Source organism: Mesitornis unicolor, unplaced genomic scaffold (assembly GCF_000695765.1).
Source record: "Mesitornis unicolor isolate BGI_N332 unplaced genomic scaffold, ASM69576v1 scaffold14196, whole genome shotgun sequence".
NCBI classification, from domain to species: Eukaryota; Metazoa; Chordata; class Aves; order Mesitornithiformes; family Mesitornithidae; genus Mesitornis; species Mesitornis unicolor.
In genome coordinates, this window is record NW_010190425.1 from 110,199 (window position 1) to 123,702 (window position 13,504).

Sequence of the window (13,504 nt, forward strand, 5' to 3'; positions counted from 1 at the left end):
GTAACGCATTTAAGCTCCCTCAGGTTTTTCCCTGTACGTTCTCTACGCGTACCACAGTAAAAGTTCACATTTCTTTTCCATTTCCAGGCCAAGGGCAGATCAGAGACAAGAAACCAAGCAGTTCGTTCACACCCAGCTATTTATTTTTATTCACTTCTGCTAGCAGAACATGCAACCTGGAAAATGGGACTCTTGGATATTCACAGTTGTGAAAAGAGCCGGTTTGTTGCTAAGATTATTCCTCTAGAAAACTTTAATACGGTTTAGTAAATCCAAGTTCCAAGGCTGCTCTCTAAGTTCAGGCAGGAGGAGGCAAGCTAGCACTAACTTCGAGTAGTATGTGACATATGTGAAGGATGGGGGGGTGGAAAGGGAGAAGGTGGAACACAAATGTAAGTGAATGCATTGGGAAAACTAGAAAATAAATCTAGGGATAGGGAAGAGAAAAAAATCCACATTCCAATCGGTCTCATTGGTACATAGGTTTGTGCTTGTTCACTTTGTAAAGCCTTCACAGAAGGGGACACACTTTACAACTACTTTCAGGTTGAGCATCCCGATGGGGAATGAAGATATCAAACGCAGAAAGCGAGTTGAGAGTCTGTTCTATTATTATTGCCTTTTGTTTTTGACTTCTGTTTGGTTTTTTTTGCAAGGCCCCTCTTGCCTTTGCAATAGCACTTGAGGTACCTGGAAGCTGTACCATATCCTCAATATGCTACCAGACCTTCTGCTCAGATTATCTAAGAATTCTCAAGCCTCTTTTAGTAAATACAAGCTGCTCAGCCAAGACCTGAAACTAGTCTTGTTACCTATTTCCTTTTTAGCTTTACCTATTTGCTACGAGAAGGATCTTTGCTGGCACATCTGAGCATCTGCAGCTGCTGTTCCAGAGCCGAGGAAGAGCTAATGGCCAATAACCCCACTCACTGGCAGGTTAGGGAATCCTCACTGAAATCTGTCAGGAGAACGCATTCAGGAGCTTGCAGCAGCACTGAAACTGAAGAAACAGCGGTATGCCAAGGAGCACAGACTAGCTAAACATGGCAAGGGAGAAAGGAAGCCAAGAGATTATTAGAGGCAAAAGCGACAGTGACACTTATTAATAACTTCCTTGCTCTCAAGAGTGAAAAATGAGAGCGCACTTCATGCAGCAGCTGACAGAACAGATCCACTCGCTCAGCACCCCTTGCTTCAGGCAGACGAGTCTTTCAGGTGTAGCTGTCAGATCTCTGGTACTGTTCTGTGCACAGCGTGTTCCAGAGACACAGTTTAGGTTTTCCAAGAACAAAGTAACCACATTTTCTACAATATGGGATCAGTCTCCATTGTCGTTAACACAGTGGCTTTTTCAAAGTGGCTTTTCCTCTGTTATACATAGTTTTCCTCCTTCTATGGACTTGATCCCAAAAGGAAGTTTTCCATATAAAACATTCTAGAGTTGAAAATGTACAGCTCATATATGCAATTTGTACAACCAGATTTTACTGTATATATAAATAGTTGCGTGTTTGCTAGTCAGTGTAGACAGAAGTAGCTAAAAAGCAACTAAAACAACAGTATTTCATGACAAACAGGAACCAACAGACTTCAAAGTATAGTATTTTACATCAACACAGACTGTACAGCTTTTCAAGTTAGTTTTCATTAGGTACTTGATATACAGTAAAACTCTGATCTACTTTTATTTATAGTTTCCATTTTCCAGGCAGAGATCTTTAATATGCAATAGTAATCCTGAAACGAAGAGCCAGACGTGTAACACATTTCCAGGTAGCAGCTTAATGTAGAAAAGTCAGGTTTGTTCTACCAAGGACTAGAATCCACTTCAGTAACGTTCCCTGAGGCAATCCACTGTTTTATCTTTTGTCCTCGAATCATTTGTATATAGTTGCTGTTCTGTTCCAGTCTGCTTTGTTTCTTTAAAAATAGACACTTGGAAAAAGACATCTGTTAACTTCCATTGCTAATTTTGTATTTCAGCAATTATGCTTCCCCTTAATACCCTCTCCTCCTCCTCTTTCTCGCCTCCAAAAATCACAAGTGAACAGACAGCAAATCTGTGAGCTCGATTTTCACAAGATAGGAATTCAGATCTTTAAATGAACATTAATATTTGAAGATGTAAATGTATGAACTGAAAAGAATGTAACAGACAGATAACAGAACAGAATTAATACGCAATGAACAGCCTAAAATTTATCTTACTGAAACTGAAGGTCCTCTGTCTTCAAGAGATAGAATCGATGGATCAAGGGCGTGGAGAAGTGGTGGGTGTGGAGGGTAGGGAACACAGAAGAACCCTTGGTCCACAGGAATGCACTGAGCAAGAACACTGCCTATCGTTAAGTTCTCAATGGACTAAGGAGGTTTCTCCCGATATAATTCCACTTTTAACGTTTCAAAAAAGCCTGTGTATAATCAATGCACTTAAAGCTTTAGGTTTTAGTAACTTCACTTAGACTTTGTTTATAAAACAAACACACGCAAGCACACTTCCCAGAGTGCAAAATGCTTAAATACTTCAATTACAGAACTCCACGTGTAGGTTTCGGAACAGAGACAACTTCTTCCTTGTCATCGCATCCATTGCCAGCAACGGTTGCATTGAAACTAACCAAAAAATGCAGCAAATGCAACAGTCCATAACTCTGTACTGCTTCTTCAGTTTTCCAGAGGACGTTGTTTATTTGTATAAACTCATGGTTGGACTTTGATACATGCACATGTAAGCATCGCAAAGCAGTCTTCGTGCACAACCCTGAATTTTTCTGGAGTCCAGAGAGTGTAATTCGTCTAGAGACATCTTCAGGTACTCAGCAACTTCTGGACATGGGGTAACTTGTGGAATGTTAAAGCCATTCTGACCTCCTTTTAACCATGACAGAAAGAAAAACAGTTTAGAATAGCACCTACATAAATCTAGGCTTTATAAGGTACTTTATGAAAGCGTCACCCGTTCTTGAAAATGTCTTCTAAAAAACCTAAACTTGCCGTTCTGGACCACCGAGGGGTACACTCATGTGACAAGTGTATTGCTCAAGAAAACTCGCACACGGTGTCAGAATATCTTGGAGTGTTGCTAACCAACACACACCCAAAGAGCACACAAAACCCACCAGAACAAGAACTTGGGAGTTCTGTTAACAGGAAAGATTCTGAACAACTTTGGAAGGGTGGCCTGAATACTCCACCTCAAACGCTACTGGATTTGCTAATGGCATGACAACTGGTAATAGCTGATGAATTCATAAACTGCGTCTGTAACAGACTTGCAAGACTAAGGCAGTGTTTGCTCCTGACCCTTTTCTGTGAAAAATGAGCAAATTCAACCACCACAAGTATGGACTCCCATGACACTGCTCCCCACCAGACTTTTTTAGCTTATAGCACCAGCTGAAGAAAAATATTTGTGATACAAAAAAACCCTAAGATCAGTGGGAGACACATCCCGTGAGTATCTCATGTGATCTACGTTCCTGAAATAAAGTGGTTGGTTACAGATGTCAGTTGTACACATTTCAAGCACTTTGAAAATTAAACTGCTACAAGATTAGTCGTATAACAACCAGAAGGCAATCAAGCTTTGTTTCAACAGGAGGAAAGATGGTTCCTCCCCCACCCCCAAATCCCACTGTAACAGAGGGGTTCGAGAACCCTGCATGCACAGAACTGTCACTACGAGCCTGACATTTGCATCTATTACTGTTTTTCTCAGCCACCAGAATTGAAGAGTCCTTATTTAAACACTATTTAATGCAGCAGCATCTAAGAGAACACTTGGTTTACTGACATTTTTATTATTACAGGGTAATCAGTTTTCCACTGATAACTCTAAAGAGTTTCAAAGAAACAGCACAGATCTTGTAATGGCTATTTTTTATTTTAAAGACACCTACACTGAGTCATTTAAGGAAAAGCAACAAAAATACTTGCCTACTGTCTGATAATTGTGTATATCGACTTAAACATAGACTAAAAGAACACAATCCTGCAGTTGATTATTTAAAATGAATTCTCTCTGCCAAACTTGCAAAGTGTAGAAAAATGCATAAGGATTGCTAGAAAACTTCTGCAGTTACTTCAGTATCATCTGCTTAGTAGGGCATCCAATCCAGTTGAAATTCAGATGATGCAAATCAGTGGCTGCTGTAAAATCAATGCACTGAGATAAGGCTGGGTCAAGATTAGTGTCCCAGCATCAAGTACTTCAGTTAAATGATATTAATATCCCCAAAACATTAAGAAATAGGCACTGAAATTTAAACCAGTAATACATGCTAAAAATTAAGAGAAATTTAAGAAGAATAAAGCAAGCATTTACCATCCCGATCTGCCATGCTGTCAAAGAAAAGCCAGGCGGAGTCATCTCTCCCGTATTTGACAAAAGCTACGTAGTGGCTCGTTTCTATGCAGAGAACAGCAAACAACTCCATCTTCTGGTACGGGATGCAGCCATGTCGCCAGTCCCAGTCTGGCAGATCTTTAGGTAGTGACAACGGATTGAATTTATGACTCTGTCTCTTGGGATGAAGATGAACCTACACAATCAAAGTGATATTTCAGAAGAGGAAAAAACACCCCATAAGATTATTTGTTTCAGTGGCAGACAAAGCTAAAAAGAACATTACTGCTGAAGTGAAGATTAATGGCATTAGAGAAGGAACTGCAATAACAGTAGCAGACTAAATGTTTCTTCTATTTTTCCCCAACAGTGTAGGTCAATGTTACCCAGAAAATTCAAACCTAAGGTTAGAAGGGAGGTCAGATTTAATGCAACAATTTTCTACTATGCTCAGACTTGAAAACAAGCCATGACTATCACAGCTTCATGCAAGTTGCCAAACAGCTCTCAAAATCAAACGTCTTTATATCATGAATTTAACCATTCAAACAAGGTCGCATGTATGTAAAATTAGGGTTTAAAGCAGGTCACAGGAAACAGATTCCAAGATGCCTACAATTACATCTCCACTGTATTCAGTCCTGGATTTGGCTGTTGCCATGTTGCTAGCAAGAAACTGTTGCCAAATCCACTGCTGGGTCAAGTGGAGCTCCAGATCTGTCACCAAAGGCTGTGCCTTAACTGGTGGCACAGTTACACTAGCACTGGTGAGAAAGTCTACTAGGCTCTTACGCCTTCCTGTCGATTACTACAGCATATGCCATTAGGATTAAACCCCAAGAGAGAACAACTTACTTGCGTATTGCAGGTTTTGCAGAACTGCTTGATTTTCCCAGCAGAAATATCAGTATCTTCGTAACATTCTCTGCACTCATACATAGCAAGCCCTCCACATATACGACATTGCCTGGGAGCTGCATTTAAAAAAAACCCAAAACATTAGTCTCCAATCTGGGGAGGCTTTTTTCTTGTTTGTTTAAGACGAGGAGTATGGAAAGGTGGGAGGATTACTACTTTAAATGGAGAAAAATGCTACATCAAAAAAGCTGAAACTAAATTGCAAATCAAAGCAGAGACATACCACCGTAGTTACCTTCTTCCCTTTGACTTAATGTAGAATACAAGAGGGTTCAGGGTGGTAAGTTACAAAACAGATGATCGAGTTAGTTCTCTCTCATCATACTGGTACAGCTACTTAAACACTGTGTCTGTCAACACTAAAAAAATAATGAACAGCATAAGCTGATGGCCATGACAGTGAAAGAAAAGGCCGTGACAGTTTCAGAGATTATTCTTCTAATATATTTTAGCAGTTTTATGAATTCTTAACTCAAATCTAAAACCGAGTGTCTTTTCTTACGTAACGCAATGAAAAATTCAGTGGATGACAAATGTCAGAAATTTAGGTCACAAAAAAATGATAGATTTATAGCTGAAAAATGCACCATCACTACAAGCTGCAGGTTTACATGCTCATCTCAGGTTCTTTTCTTCTAGTCTGATAAACTACTGACAAAAAGCTTAGAAACAGGCAGCACAAAATGATGACACCTAATGAAACGTAGTCAGCATTGTGAATACCTGTTAACCAATCTTGGCGCTACACTTAGCTTTTAAGATTTCCTGCCTGCAATATTAATCAATTGTTTCGCTGCTAGTAACTCAATTTTAACAACACTGTCTTGAAATAAGAAGTTTACTTGTACAGATACTCAAGAATTAAAGATAACCAAGCAAGTTATATTCTATACATTCTTCTCAATCATAGCTTTTGACATAAGGGGGAAAAAAAAAGCATTCTAGCCAGTACATTTTCCTTTCTCCTCAGCCTGAGCATCTCACACTACCTCGTTAAATTTTTAATAAAAATAACAACAAAAAACCCATGAACTACTCGAAGTACTTACTTCCACTGTTAGTTACTCTCAACAACTCTCTTTTATTACACAACGCAATGCTGTATACTTACTATCTTCAAGTAAGTCTGTTATATTTAATTCCAAGGATGGAAAAATTTTGTTGAACATTTTGAAGTCTTTTCCAAACCGAGGCATCTGGATAATCAAGCAAGAGGGCGCCTAGGTAAAAAGTCAGAATATAATGTAATGAGTTTGAAATACATAATAATCTAAATTTAGAGGCATACTTCTAATGCTATAAACATATTCACGTTATTTAAACTTGCAGCCCACTGACTTCAAAATTAACAAGATGGTAAGCAAATCAAAATTAAGTCTTTGAGAAAAACTACGGCTAAAAACCTCCAGGACAGCGGCATCTAAGACACTGTCAAATGTCATAAGTCCCAGTCATGCTCAAGTACGGTATTAAAGTTACTGGACTACACTGGCAGATCCTGGGATGGGGGAAAAGAAGAAGTCATCCCTTTGTAAAGGTTTTTACAAATAGGTATCTCAAAATATTAGTCCCTAAGACAACTTACTGGCAGTAACTAAAGAATTTCTTTAAGAATTTCTTAACAGAAATTAGTTGGCCTGCTCAGCCAAAGGATACACATCATTAAGTCAACCTTGAAATATTTTTGTTATGTAGGCGACTGTACCACTGGCCTAGTGCTCCCAATTCCAACATGCCCGCACTTCGTGTTTGCACCATATCCTACTTCTGTCTCATTGCTGATTGGGCAAATATCTGGGTATTACCTCTAACTCTATCACTTCTGAAAGCAACAGCTGTCACCAACCTCTGCAAACTTCAAGTTGCTGTTGATGAATGACCACTCCAGTAACTGCTGAATTGTTGGGACTCCAACTTTCTCATTTTTGTCCATAAAGATTTGATAGAAGTAACAGTCTTGTACTTTCTGACCTGCTGATCTAAGAACAGATTTGAAAAAACTGATTCTGAAGCTCTATTGTAATGACAACTGTATTTTACAAGGAAAATAACATCTACCAGAAAATAGTCTACACATCTTCTCTGCATCAAAATGTATTGTGCTTTAAGAAAAAAAAAAGCCAGCAGCAACAACAGAATGCCTTAGATGTTAGGCAATAAAGTATTAAGTGTGGGCTGATTTTAGAAAAACTTGTTTAAGAAGAACAAAAGCAGTGTAAGTTTCTGAGTATGATTTAAAAACATATGGCTATGCATTACTACCAACTGAGAAATACTTCCTAAGCATATGCACTGAAAACTCCAACACACTACAGTAGCTTTCATTGAAAGAGAAGTAAGAGTTCCAGTAATAAAACATCAAAAGGAAAAACAATTCTCTTCAGTACGATACTAGGTGTAATGAAATACTGCCTTTCAATCAGAGAGATATTTGCAGTGCTTCCAAGCTACCAATTTAAGTACGTTTTGAGGTCAATTTTTTCAAAGAAAAGTCAGAATTAAGTGCTGATGTTGTCAGGTAATATTTCTGTTTCATAAGCATAAACCTGAGACATTTGGGAGGAGAGTTTCTGAGGATTAATTCAACCTACTCTGGAAGGACGCAGGAAAGGATATCTTAGACTCTGCTCACATTGAAGAAATGGATTTTGCTATCATGCAGAAAAAGGATGCAGGAGTAACTGGCCTCCACGAGCAAAAGAAAAAAAGTTAGGTAGAAGTTGTTTCATCCCACAGTCAAAGTTCCTAAGGACTTTCATCAAATTTGCTATAAACAACAACCTCCTGCCATCCCAGCCAGCATTTAAGATAACTTTGCTTTTAAGGGTACTCAGGTGTTGAGAGGATTCTAAGAGTATGAGCTCAAAGTTACTATTATTAATTTTAAGCCTTCTATCTACGAAGAAAGGAGACTTCAGAATTATTCTTAAGGGCTTAAGGTACAAAGATTCCAACTTTGGTGCTAAAAGCAAAATGGTGGGACATAAGTTCTGTTCTCCTCTGCACTGCACAGACATGACAAAAACCTCGAAGGCCAAGAGGTATCAAAGAAATGTGGAAAACTTTTACTGTACTCCTTCCAGCTGTAATTTCTGCCACAGCAGCACACCTGTTAGCTACCAAAAACTAGAAATACATTCTCACATAAAGATTATTATTATATCTATATTATATGTATAATATATATTATATGTTACCTATTATTATTACTATTATTATAGTATTGTAGCCAGCTGTTTCACCAGAAATACATTAGCCATGGGGTTTCTCAGCACGCTGTATTTCATAGAATTTTAGAGAGGCAGTAATAACAACTGTGAGGGTCTTAAGCTATTCTCTCAGCACTTTTCAATATAGACCAAACACACGCCTGAAGGTACTAACTGCTGGGTTTTGGGTTGGTTTTTTTTTTAAATTTAATAGTAATTACATAGACCTTGGTCGAGGCAGAGGCAGGAACACCGTTCCAAATTCGTTATATGCTTTGATCTCTCATTCTTCAGATTTCTTCAAAATCTCCCTACAGCACTACCTCAGTATACTCAAATGGCATCTAGAGAGTGAACTACAGCAGACTCCACACCACGCTCTAGCTATGGTGTCACAGCACAACAGAGAGCGAGCACTGACGCACCTCACCACCACTGAACTAAAGCAGCGTATAAACTAATACAATTCCCACTACGAGGAAAGGACTGAAGAACTACGGGAAATGCCTTGCAACACTGCTGCTGCCACAGGACGCACGAGGAACCTGAGAGTATCAGGTGCCCGCCAGCAGAATGACAGCAGTGGGCAACAGGCCCTACCTCTGTTACACTCAGTTATGACAGCTGAATCCTTGTAGCGCTACAGCCAAGAACAAAGGCATGCATAAGTGCCAGTATCTGCTATTTTGAGAAAGTAAGAGAAGCCAAACTTGATCAAGGCAAACCACTGAAATATTTATATTAGACTTCAAGAAGAAACGTACATCAGTTTCCATGGCTTAAACACCGATTCAGCAATCTCTGCAGCTCGTCCCAGAAGTAAGCAGCTATAAGCTGAGGGCCATGTTAAGAAGTGCTGTGGGGTCATCTAACAGCAGCCCTTCTCCCGCACACAGGAAGCCAGTAAGGCTCTCAAGTAGACAGCACTAGCACAGGGGATCTTTGTCCAGTTCTCATGAAACTACGTTCGTGAGCTTTTGCAACAAGAACCCAGTGGGGGAAAAACCACCTACCAAAATAGTGTCAAAATTTTCAATAAAACTTTTTTATATTGAATCTTATTAGAAATATGAATCACATGTCAATGTTGCTCTGAGAGCTATCTCCATTTGAAAGACAGCAGATACTCTCTCCTCATCAGCTCTACAAATAGATGAGTTCAACAAAGAAGAAAGATTCACCTTATTTTCAACAGTGGCTCAACTCTTAGAATATGGTGAAATAAAATATTCAAAAATTCTTCTGGATCTGGGAGAGAAGGAAAAAAAAAAGTCTTGTTAGTATGCAAAACCAGATTCATTTAAAATCAGCCTTGAATAATGTAAATTTTCAGAATTTTAATAGGAAAAACATAAAGGTTCATTTTTACAGCTTTAGTAACACAGTAAGATTATGACAAACTATGAATATTTTCATGACACAAACCTCACTTTACTCTTTTGGTGTCAAATGGCTCTAATAAAAAGACACAGGCTTAATAGGGTAACAAAGCTTTCTAGTAGAGATCAAAAAGATGCTCTGTATTTCAAGGGAATCCTTTGGTGCCACAGAACTTTTCCAGGAGAAATAAAAGCTTCCAAAACAAAACACTGAAACTGCAGTGAGGCAGTGAGAAGTAGTGACAGTTACACTACATAAAGACCACACAACAGTACAAAGTTCATCTGAAATAGAGACCAAGTTCATTAATCAAGAATGCAGCCAGCACTGCCTTCCCAGAGGTCTGCTCTCCCCCAGCATGCAGAGTTTTCTGGTGTACTTCTCGTCCTGCACTGCAATGAATACTGGTTTTCAGCATGTAGCATGTACAAAGCAAGCAGTGCTCTCCCAAACAAAACCAAACCAGCTACATAATACAACGCTAATTAATCATTACATGCAGTAGATCAAAAGGTTGGGAACCGATTTTTCCAACATGTTTTAAACATTTTATTTCTTAAAACGCTACATAACCATTGTGGAGAGAGAATTCCTCAGGGACCAGAGCAACATTTTGAAAGAGGACAAAGACCCCAGCCTTATCACAGTCTTCATTTCTGAGGAAGAGCCCTACGTCTCCCCGACTGCCAGAAGGGAGTTACATGGGCACAGGAAGGCAGCAAAAGAAATGCAGTCAGTGAAAGACAGGGCAGAAGCCGTACAGCTTGGGTTCCTTACAGACCCAAGGAAGCAGAGATCTTTTCACCACCCAGTGGTCACTCAAATCTCTGGTAGAGATATTACTGTTAAAGATAAATATCTGTGTCTTTTGCTCTGGTATAATTATTGACATTTAGCAAGATATTTAAGTTCCTTCATATTACAAATTTTACAAATCTCAAAGAAGAGTTACCTTTCTCCTCTGACGTGAATCCTGATGCAGCCTCAACTTTTTCAAGTATTTTCCTCAGTTTCATTATTTTTGTAGCACATACATATCCATATCTAAGATAAATGGGTTTGATAAGCTATTAGCTAGTTTGTGATCCCAAGTCAGAGAAGCAGAAAAAAACCTTTTTAAATGTTGAAATACAGGCTTCTCAGATCCTTCTTTACTTGTGTACAGTATTTCTTCAAAACTATGTACTGACTCCTTATATTCTATCTGACTTCCAGTTTTTTCATGGCACTATATATTTAGTGCAGTGCTCAGTGTCCTTGCATAACCTTTAAGAGCTCTTTTTAAACATTAACTTACCAGGACAACTGTTTTCTGACTTGTCAGTCAATTACCTTTGATTTCTATTCACTCTGATTTGCACTGCTTAATACATTACTTTCAGAATGACACACAACAACAGCACTGTGGGAGTTGTTAATAAAAAATATTTCAATATTTGAGAAACAGATACAAGACTATTGCTGAGCTAAGAAGCTGAAGTTTTGGGCATTCTAGCTTCTCCTCTAAAACTTTACCAAAAATGCAAAGAAAGTTTTAAGCATGGTGGAAAGGCAGGAAAAGTGAAGACTTCCAGTCTTCTCAGCCACTTGAGATTTCTGCTGCTACCTGGCACATATCCTACTGCCTGCACCACAGAACCTGGAACACACCAGGCCCAGTACACACCCCCTTACAAGAAGTCATCGTTTCATCCCAGGAATTAAAAGAAAAACTTTGTGATAAATTGTTCAGTGACAGCTCACAGAGCTTCAGAACTACAACTGTATTATTTGCACGTTTAAAAAAAAACTAGGCTAATAACTAATATAATAAAGAATAATATATAATAATTTAGCAAATAACTAATTTTTATCATATTCCCATTGTTCATCGTACCTAAGAAATTACAAAGCTCATACTGGTTTTTTTTAATAAAAGCATTTTGACCACTTGCAGACCACATGTAAAAATTAATGAAACTTTTACAGCCCTTAAAACTCAAATCTATCAAATTGTGAAACTTCACATGAGGTAGTCCAAATACTTTTCTTGTCGTGAACAGAGGCATTAAAAACATGTAAATACGAATGCTGTGAATGAACATAACTTGTGTTTATCAGTGCTTTTTTAGTCATACCTATACAGATTTCACAACAGCTTTTCCAATAGCGATTATGGCTGCAATGGGCAAAAGGAGGAAGAACTCATAGGTCAGTGTGACTGGGGAAAGGATTTGGTTCTCAGCTTATACAGAGATGAGTAATTGCTTGCAGACGTGATTTGCAAATGGAAAAGTGTTGATTCCCATGGCTCTTTCACAATATACTTGGGTTCTAACAGAAGGAATCTATCATAGTCTATAAAGAATAAAGCATTTAAATAAGTTATGATTAAGACAGTGCTTGATAAATGAGATTACAACTAGATATAACAGCGCAAAAGCTCTGTATCTTCTCTCATCTCTACATGGTCTCTAATACACAGTTGGTATTCACAGAGCAGCAGTGAACCAAGCTTTTGTGACAGGAATGCATACATGACAGGATCCAGTGTAAAACTTGCATGTGACCAGAGACCAATTCATGTCTTCACTTACATTCTCAGAGGATTCACAATCTCTGTTCGCAACAGCTCTTGAGTCTCACTATAATACTCTACATCATTCTTTTCTTTAGGTCTGAGTAACACAGTGTCCAAAACAGAGCTAAAAGAAAACAGGCTACAAAGAAAAAAGGGAAAGGAAGGTTGTTTTGATTCTCTGATACAACCATTCAGATGTCTGAGCAACAGAAGACAAACCAAGCAAAGCCACAGGAAGAATTAACTAAACAAACTCAGAAAAGATATAATTATGGACAGAGGACAACACAGCTGTACTAAATATTACAAGTCCACTTTAACCCAGTATCCTCTCTGCAGCAGAGTGCCAAACCAGCTGTCAAGGCAGGATTCTGCAAATAAGTTGTAAGAGGTATCTCCCTCCCTCCCTCCACCCGCCGGCCTGTGTGCTCTTTCATCTTCCAACCATTTACAGTCCAGGGACTCCATCAGTCAAAAGGAGTACGGATACACAAGGGGCTGAACCACCTGGACACGAGCAGCACTGGATGTCACACAGCAAATGCTGCGGCACTCGTTCACATTGGAAGAGCACAGTAACGTGTCAAAGACTGCAGTGCACGACTCCGTGAGCTGCACAGTAATACAGCCAGCCAGCCACTACAACACAGATCACGTGCTCTGCATTTCTAGCATGGGATGCCCACTACACAAATCATGAACTTACCAGAATAAGGTGGAGTCTAAGTAACAGGAGTTGTAATGACCCTGGATACCTTTCTTCTTTCCAATCATTGTCTCTAAACCTTCTTTTTCCATTTTTGGAGGAGTGTTTTCTTCTACCACTTCACTTAAGTAACCTCCAAAGGCTGAAATTTTTTTTTCAAAAGACACTTTAAAGCCTCAAATTTTATCCCCCTTCAGATTTTCCTACTAATGCCTTATAGGTAAGTTGCTGTCTTAGTGCAAGCATTCCTCCTCTGGACTAGAATAGCATTTTATTATAGCTGAGACTCGCTGTCGTCCAGAGAGTGAACAGGGCCTTACATTCCCCTGACACTGCACATTAGAGCGCTTCAGAAAGCCTGTAGCGCTGAATTAATTTTATCAAGC

General features: G+C 38.9%; 1 protein-coding gene across 1 annotated transcript in view; it reads right to left on the reverse strand.

Moving 5' to 3' along the window:
* Positions 1-2,686: 2,686 nt before the first annotated feature.
* CYLD (cylindromatosis (turban tumor syndrome)) overlaps positions 2,687-13,504 on the reverse strand; it is a gene marked incomplete at its 5' end in the record, with an annotated part of 15,126 nt that continues 4,308 nt past the window's right edge. Inside the window, 9 exons of the mRNA XM_010186404.1 lie at positions 2,687-2,871; positions 4,325-4,541; positions 5,201-5,319; positions 6,375-6,483; positions 7,110-7,242; positions 9,654-9,720; positions 10,805-10,896; positions 12,429-12,551; positions 13,119-13,260. Coding sequence (XP_010184706.1) covers positions 2,687-2,871; positions 4,325-4,541; positions 5,201-5,319; positions 6,375-6,483; positions 7,110-7,242; positions 9,654-9,720; positions 10,805-10,896; positions 12,429-12,551; positions 13,119-13,260 — 1,187 coding nt within the window. The remainder of the gene's footprint in view (positions 2,872-4,324; positions 4,542-5,200; positions 5,320-6,374; positions 6,484-7,109; positions 7,243-9,653; positions 9,721-10,804; positions 10,897-12,428; positions 12,552-13,118; positions 13,261-13,504) is intronic.